Source organism: Sceloporus undulatus, chromosome 1 (genome assembly GCF_019175285.1).
Source record: "Sceloporus undulatus isolate JIND9_A2432 ecotype Alabama chromosome 1, SceUnd_v1.1, whole genome shotgun sequence".
NCBI classification, from domain to species: Eukaryota; Metazoa; Chordata; class Lepidosauria; order Squamata; family Phrynosomatidae; genus Sceloporus; species Sceloporus undulatus.
In genome coordinates, this window is record NC_056522.1 from 164,392,721 (window position 1) to 164,401,939 (window position 9,219).

The 9,219-nt window shown below is 34.8% G+C and overlaps 1 protein-coding gene across 2 annotated transcripts in view; it reads left to right on the plus strand.

The window, feature by feature from the left end:
• SPAG16 (sperm associated antigen 16) overlaps positions 1–9,219 on the plus strand; it is a 510,294-nt gene that overhangs the window by 253,997 nt on the left and 247,078 nt on the right. For both annotated transcript variants that reach the window (XM_042446654.1, XM_042446655.1), the window contains one exon: positions 229–414. In XM_042446654.1, the coding sequence (XP_042302588.1) occupies positions 229–414 (186 nt within the window). The remainder of the gene's footprint in view (positions 1–228; positions 415–9,219) is intronic.

Here is a 9,219-nt window from a genome sequence, read left to right on the forward strand (position 1 = left end):
ACCTTTATTTATTAAGCGCTGTAAATTTACACAGCGCTGTACATACAGTCTTTTTAATTAGATGGTTCCCTGCCCTCAGGCTGCAAGGCCTAGACCAAGGCAAATGGACTGGAGGGAGGGCTTGGCTTCATAATGGATGGTTAATCTTCATCCAGGGAGGCAAGTGACAATTATGCAAGTATTATGCAATTATGCAAATATGTAATTTGGAATTTTTATTTTTAACAGTGGAACAAAACTGGCCACTTCAAGTGGAGATACAACAGTTCGTATATGGGACTTCGCAAAGGGAGGGTGTATTTTGACCTTAGAAGGACACAGCCATGCGGCATGGGATTGTTCCTGGCATTCATGCGGAGATTTTGTGGCTTCTGCCTCTATGGATAAAACGAGCAAAGTGTGGGATCTGAATAGGTATGTAATTATTTATGATTATCTGTAAAGTCATGATTGATATTTAAATAAAAATGGCTGGTATAAATTTTAGACAAAACAGAATAGTTGAGGATGACTAGAGAATTGTAAAAGATCTTTTGAATTTATTTAGGGTGATTAAAGTCATTTATTTAGTGCCTTTGAAGTCATTTATAAAGCCAGCAAAACAGAATGCAATATTAATAACAGCCTACTCACAAAATGTGAAACAATAAATATAAACTAAAACAAATGTTTATTATACCACATTATATCATATGGTAACAGCTACCTTGCAAATAATAGTTATGAACCGATGCTCCTTTTGGGCCAATTCGGTTTTCTTTAAAATTTACTCATTATTAGAATGGTCATTGAGATGAACTCTTCAGCATAAAGCTGATCAATGTTTTTAGAGAATCATATAATTAATAATATAAACCAAGCAAAATATTTCAGATAAAGCCAAAAAAGCATAATTCATGAAGACGCAACAATTAAAGAGAAGAAAAAAATGAACCCATGAGGTGTGAGATAAAGAAAACTGACAAGGTTACTGGAGTTCAATATATCATTGTAAATCCACCAAGATCATTATGATTCAGAATGGTTTACTATAATCTGCGAAAGTTTGGTATAATCCACTAGGTTTGCCGTGATCCATGGGTGAATACTGTAACCCATTAAAGTAAAGGTCATTCATGTCTAATCTTTCTATCTATTCCTTCCCAGTTTTCTCACAGTTCACATCCGCTGTCGGGTTTCCTTTTTTAAGTGCTGTGCTTATATTCCCACTTCCATTCAGAAGTAATGTTCACAGGAATATTCACCTAGCCAGGTGTTGCCTTGCCAACCCACTGAATGCAGAAACTGAACAAATGACGGAAAGAAATTCAATCACATGAGAAAAAAAAATATATTTTCTATATCTAGATATTTGGGCATTGTGGAATCAGCCTGATGTGCTACATGGACAAAGACTCTGTTATCCATTGGATATTGTTATACTCTGCCTTACATTAGGATTCTCAGTGTGGTTTCAAAATATCCCACAACTTAATAACCAACTTCATTTCAAAAAAATCCGTGTGCAGGAGGGTCGGAAGTCTTTTCCACTTCTTAATGATTGCTCTGCATATATTTGGCACCTTCCATATGTTTTCTACTTGTGCTGGTTTTAACTGTGTTTTAACTTCATTTTAATATTAATAATGTTTAATACTTTTTTAACCTTTGTAAATTAACATTTTTACTTCCGTTTTTTTAAATTATGTTATCTTTTTAAAGTATTGTAACCTGCCTTGAATCCCATTGTGGGAGAAAGGCAGGATATAAATCCCTGAAATAAATAAAATAAATAAATAATTCTATGGTCACAGAGAAGGCATTTTAACCTTTAGCAAAATGTACTTCTAATGTATAGTTGAGTGGAAGAGTTAAGACACTATCTTGGCCTGGAGCCCATAGCAGAGGATTTATAAATGCTTTTATTTATACCTACTTGCGCTTTAGCCTTCAGAATCAAGGCTATTAGTGGGAATTCATAGTGGATGAATAATAAAATGTATTCCAGTCATTCCCTACTAAGTAACTTGTTTTTTCTCATTAAACAAAAACTGAGACGGTTTGCTATATTTGCACATGCTCTTCATATTTACAAAGACTTTCATAGCTGGTGTTTCTTATGATTCATATAATCATCACCACAAATAATTAAATTCTTCACCGAATTAATTTGATTGTGGAATTGGAATGTGCTGAAGCTATCATACCATATGTCACTTATTTTTAGAGGTCTAGTCTTTGTGTAAATAAGCATAGTTCAGAAGATTCTTTCATGTTTCATTTTTAGTATGCAATTCAAGATTATACTTCAGGATTTATAGTTTAGGATTTATATAAATAATGTATCACAACAGCTCTTCTGTGTTGAATCCATATCGGAGCAATGCTCATTTATATGAAACCATTATTTGAAATTAATATCATATGTGTAGAAACAACAAGAGAACTTTAGCTGGCTTACTGCTATTAGGTAGCTTGGCTGGGAGGCAGGATCTTTCCTGCTCTCTTCTGGCAGGAGATGATACTTTCACAAACACATCAGTTTTGGTGTTATATTTGAAGGGAAATAATTTGGGATTTTTTGAAGGATAAGACTGTTATATTATAGGCATATGGGTTTCTCAAGTTGATCCAAAGTGGCCTGTGGTTACCATTCAAGTCTAGTTTTTGTTGGTGTGTTTTGTCCCAAGTTGTATCATGAGTAGGGGGACAGTGCTTAGCATCTTAACTGAACTTGGAAAAAGATTAATACATTAGAGTTGTATTTAGAGTTACTCACCTTCCCCAGATCAATCATTCTCAGATTAATTTTTACAAGGGCAATGGGATCTCCACTTTCAGATCCTGCATGTGAGCTCTTCTTAGAAGATCTGTGAAGGGATTTGTAGATACTTACTCAGCAGAGAGAATGACTAAGCAGAGTTGTCATTCTCCCATGACAGGTTTCTGTGGGAATCCTTTCACAAGCACCTGGAAGACAATGTGTTGATAAGGTGGCAGTTTCTTTGAAGTACCTTATCTGTGTATAATCTACTCTTGTTTTAACTGAAAGGCAGCCAAATTCAGTATGCAAGAAAGCTGCAGAAGTTCCAGTAGAGTTTTTAAAGAAATTTGTTCTGTAATATTTCCAAGTCTATGCCAGTGTTGATATCTAAACCCCATATTTCTGCACCATATAGCATCTGAGTAATAACTTGACTGTTGAAATTTTTTAGAGCAGGTTCTATCAGCTGACCACCCTGGTTGCAATAGAATTTCAGCAGTGCTCCATCTGTTTTGTCAGCTTTCAACTTTACTACATCCCTATGCCATTCCCAAGAAAGAGACTCAGTGAAAACAATGCCAAAATGTCTGGATAGTTGGGTTTGTTCTATGATATGTTGATCTAAGATCCATTTATACTTTGGGCAGTTTCTGCCAAATACCATTACCTTGGTCTTGGAATAGTTTATTGATAGGTGTTCCTAATGACAATAGACACTGAAAGCATTCAGGAGATTTTTGACACCCAAACCAGATAGGAAAATAAGCACTACATCATCTGCATACATCAGAATGAAGATCCTTCTATTCTTGATTACTGGAGAAGGAGAATCAATTGAAGATATGAAAGGCATCAGATCATTCATATAGATGTTGAAAAGAGTATGCGCCAGTAGGCATCCCTGTTTCACTTCCTGATTTATTATAAAAGCTTCTGTCAAGGAACCATTTAAGCCAACTCTAACCCTCATTTCTGTATGGCTATATACAGTAGTTCCTGTATCAATCTTCAGAGTCTAATATCAATCCCCAAACCATGTAGCTTTTCCCATAATCTATTTCTATTAATAGAATTGAAGGCAGTTGAAAGATCAATGAAAGCAGCATAGACAGGTTTCTCATTTTCCTTGGTATACTTCCTTACAATGTGGCTTAATATGAGACACTGATCTATAGTGCTGTATCCACTTCTGAATCCTGCCTGTTCATATATGACTTGCTTCTCCTGTAGCCAATCCGTTAACTTGTGAAGCAAATGTTGAGCATATATCTATGAAGTGATGTCAAGCAAGCTGATTGGCCGATAATTTTTGTGCATCATTCCTGTCTTCCTTTTTGTGAATTGGGAAAACAATGCTCATCTTCTACCCATGAGACATTTGTCCAGTACTTTTTATTGTAGTAAATAAACTTGCAAGGACAGGGCTCCATCATTTCGCATATTCTTTAAAGAGTTCCGAAGGAAGCATATCTTCTCCCAGTGCTTTTGGGAGTTTCGGTGATGCAATTAAATATTTTATCTCATTGGCTGTAACTGGTTGCTACTCAGGTAGGTTAGAAAAATCTTTATCCATCCAGACCGCTTCCGAAAGACTTGATAGACTGTGAAAAATGTTGGGAAAATATTTAATCGATATGAAGGCAGTGATTGAGGCTTCTTGTGTATTTCTTGCTTTTTTTAAGCTGCAGGTAATGAGTTCCCAAAACTTGTCTTCCTTCCGTTCTGTTACGGCAAGTTCCAGATCCTCCCACTGAGGTTTTGTGTAGCTAGCTTTCTTAACTTTTAAAATACTTTTATATTTCAGCCTGAAATTAGTTAAATTTTCTTTTTTTTAATGCAAACTAGACATATAACCATACATAGCTGACACAAAATACATACATAAAAAATGAATACGTACATGAAAGACAATAAAGACCAATATGACATAAAACATCTATTCTACATAAAATGCTAGAATTCTAGTATTTTCCTTGAATCTAATATACCTTCCAGGATCGCCTTCTTACCCTTTATTACTTATTCTGTTTCCAATATTTGATCAAAAAATAAATACTTTCTCTACTTTCAGTTTCAATTTCAATTCTTCCTATTCATGATTGTATTAATGGAGGCAATCTTAAATAAAGTTCATGAATGTAGTAATTTTTGGTAAAACAAATATTTCAACTGCAATTAGTCACTGCAGAATCATAATCCAGTATCTGGGCATCATTTAGTAATCTCTTTTCTCTAAATATCTTTTAACTGTTTCTCTCTCATTTTCTTTCATTAGAGCAGTGTTCCTCAGCCAGTTAACTTCAGTTGGCATTTAAGACTTTTCCCATAATTTTGCATATATTATATTATCCTGGCTGAAGTAACCATATACAGTATTATTAGCCTACTCCCCCCCCCCCATTCTTTACTTACACTTGACGTCATATTCAACAGAAAAAGAAGTGGGCCAAATGGAATCTCAATCTGTAGAATTGTTGACATTAGGAAGTGAATCTTCTTCCAATATTTTTTTCTTCTCTGCATTTCCACCACATGTGGATAAAGTTGGCATCTGGTTTGTGGCACTTCCAACATTCAGCTGTGCCTTTTTTAAATATCAAATTGAATTTATTTGGAGACATATGCCAATGGTGGAACATCTTTAAAAATTTCTTTGTAATTCTGACAGAGAGTGAATTTACTAGTGTTAAACCAGGTTTTCTCCCATTTTTCTAGATCTATTGTATTGCCAATTTCTTAGGATGATTTCTCCATTGTATGTTTAATCGTCTCTTGTTCAAGTTCTCTTATATTGAGAACTTTCTAATATTACACTATAAGCCTTTTATTGTTATCAAATAATATTTCATCTATTACTGTTTTTTCTGCTTATTCCATTAGTTTTTTGTCTATTTTGTAACATTCCTGTAGTTGTCGTTATGAGAACCAATAATTAATCCTGTTTTCTGATTTCATTTGTTCTTGTGTTTTGAAGTCTCCATTTAAATTCAAAAGAGTCTGCCAGTTTTTATCATTGCTTTGTTTTATTTTCATAAAAAATGCCTCTTGTGGGGAAACCCATAGAGGTAGCTTACTATAAAACTGAACTTTTATTTATATTTCTGCATCAAACCATCCATATTCTGTGAGGTGAACATTTTTGTCTGTTATTAAACAAGGTCTAAGTTCTGTCACAGTTTGTTGATAGATGTCTAAATGATTTGTTGATTTATCATGGAAGATCTGGCACATACATGACAAATAATTGCTGTTTAACTTCTCTTGTATGGTGCTACTCAGTGTAATACACCACTTCATCCTTCTCTCCCCTCGCAATTCTCCAGTTAGATTGGTGTGGCTTGGTCCATGTGGCCGCCATCAAGGCTAATCTGATGTTAATTTTGGAGCATAATGCTGCTCTTAAACGGTTCCAGAGTTATGGTCAGTGCAGACTGGATTTAAGTCATACATTTTTAAACTTAGTAGCTCTATTTGTGATAACAAATGTTTATGGGAAGTCTTCAAAGGAATTCCCTCATACAATGCATTGTAGTAATCTAACAATATGGCTTCTCACCCTAACTTATTTCTCAAGGATGGGATTGAAAAATGTGTGCCATATGTGCTCCTTGGAGGAAGAGTAGAAATAAATGTAGTAAAATAATAATAATAATAATAATAATAATTATTATTATTATTATTATTATTATTATTATTATTATTATTACTGTATTATTATTTTACCCTGCCCCTCTGTGCAAAACAACTGTTAGATTGTAAGCCTGAGGGCAGGGAACTGTCCAATTAAAAAGATTGTCTGTACAGCGCTGTGTAAATTTACAGCGCTTTATAAATAAAGGTTAATAATAATAATAATAATAATAATAATAATAATAATAATAATAATAATAATAATAATATTAAATGTTCAGACCAGAAACACAGTAAAACTGGGAAAGTGAATTTTCTGGAAATTCTAAAGCTATAATCAGAAACAGCAAAAAAATCAAAGTTTCCTTGTAAATGCCTTGCTAAAATGTAAGGATATGCTTGGCAGAATCCTAGTCTGCTTTCCTGGAACAAGCACCTGAACATATACCTGAAAATGTTGTCTTCTACAGCATTGGAAAGTTCATTTTCAATAATCCTAAGTGTGCTTTTGAATCATTTTAGGAGAATAAAGGTGTGTCTACAATACTGAAAAATATTTCCTAAAAGATTTTATTCTTCGTTCTAAAATAAAATATTTCACAGTCTATTTTTCCTTTTTTAATAAACCCACCCCTTGCAAAATAAAATAAAATAAAATGAATAAATAAATGTGGGGACACCCACCCACCCACTGGAAAGAAACCATTACTTTTCTTGAACTTTCAATACAGTTCTAATGATTACCTTTTTGACAGCATGCTGCCAAACATCCAGGAGCAGAGCCTTTAGAGCTCCCTCAGTGTGCCTAAATAGTGATTAAAGTGATAATACTTGACCTGTATCCATTCATGTCAGCCACAGTACACTACAAGTTGCTCAACCCCAAAAATATATTGGAAACAAAGGACACAGACCTTCAAAGTTCACCACTTGACAGTTTTGTTGATTTCTGTGAAAGGTTAAACTGACAAGCCCTCTGAAACATCTGAGGTTTCACCAAAACTAATCATAACTGTGGAGCAGGTACAAAGAGTTTGCTCTTGAATAAATATCAGTCTGGCAATCTACGCATTGGAATCCAAAGAATGTTTTAAGCTGGATTTTTAAACCTAAATAAATAATGCTTATAATACTTGTTATTCACTGTGGGGGCATGTTTCATTATGTTTGTTTGTACAAAAGCTTGTTACTTCAGCACAGGCAATAAAATCACTTTGAAAAAATAATTAGAAACCCAGATGGTGGCGGATGTAACTTTGTCTGACATAAATTCACTAGAGGAAGTGTCCTAGGTACTGAACCGAGTGTTGCCGACTTGAGCTAAACTCAACAGGGAATGTGCTTTTTAGCTTCTGCGGCGTCTTCACCATTGCTTTTGACAGTCCCAATCTGACAGCGTCGGCACTTCCAATTTTCACTTTCTTGTCTTTGTAACTCTGCCTCACAATAGTATTCAGAGTTCCAATTCACCTTTCTTAAGGAAGAAAGCAAGTAAAATTGCACCAAGAGAGGAGTTGGTTTCCTTTCAGCTTGAGCTGCCAAGCCTTCATTTCTTCAGTAGCTCATCAGCAGATAGTTGATTTAAAGATTGTGTTTTACTTTTGAAAGGGTTGAATCTGATGATCAAAAAGCTCCAGATGCAACTTCATACAGAATGTTTCCCTATAAGTGGGTGCTGAAGAAGGATTGCAGCAATGTAGGATGCGCTCTGATGAGATCTCAGACAAAGGCAGTGCAATCAGAAGGAGTTGACCCTTATGCTCAACCATAATGGCATTAGAAGGGATTCCACAAAGAATTGAGTTGCACACTACAGACACAGAGGAAATAAAATGGTAGCATTGCAACATTTTAAAGAGAAACCAATCAGGGTTAGAGCTAACTATACTCCCATAGAAATATGATGCCATATCAAATGTTGGGGAGACAAAGCCCAGTAATATAGACAGAAGAAAAGCATATTGTTTCATTTTTGTTGTATAGGTATATTAAGTAAATCAAAATAAGGGATTTTCTTGACAAGAGTTGCTCAGAGAGGGTTTACCTTTGCTTTCCTATGAGGCAGAGGGAGTGTGGCTTGCCTAAGGTCGCCCAATGGGTTTCCATGGTCTCATTCTTAGGGTGGCCAAAATCAAAGTCGACTTGATAGCAAATAACAACAACAAACCCACTTCATAATGATAAATATGATAAATTAAATATGGTAAAATGGTAAATATGATAAAATCATCATTGGGAATATGGAGCTAGCCACAGAATTCATTGGATCGCATCCCATTTTAGTGTGGTTACTAAGCAATGTGTCAGTGCTGGAGATTGGAAATTAAGCTGTTTTCAGTTCATTGGACACATTGATTAAATGTTATGCCACAGAACCTGCCTCATGGTCAAATGCTTATGGCTAATGTGACAATGCTGTATTCCTGCTACTCTTTTGGTAAAATATCTTTATTGCTTCCTCATTTAGAAAGACAAGGAAAGACATACCTGTGAGTTTGCAGCATTTAGCAAAGAAGGATGTATAATGAAAAGATCTGACTCTGTGACAAAGTTCCTTCCTTTTCTTGGACCCCCTGTATTCCAATCAAAGGTCATTCTCTGCAGTACTCAAATGTGAACTACTTCACAGGTGCAAGGCATTCTGGGGGAAGAATAACTGGACCTACGCCATCTGGAACTAAGGATGATTCAAAATAGGACTTGTACCCACTGCTACTAAATTACTCCCACTCATAGTCCCACCCCAACTGCAGCTCAAAGAAAAAAAGAAAAAAGAAATAATAATAATAATAATAATAATAATAATAATAATAATAATAATAATAATAATAATAATAATAATAATA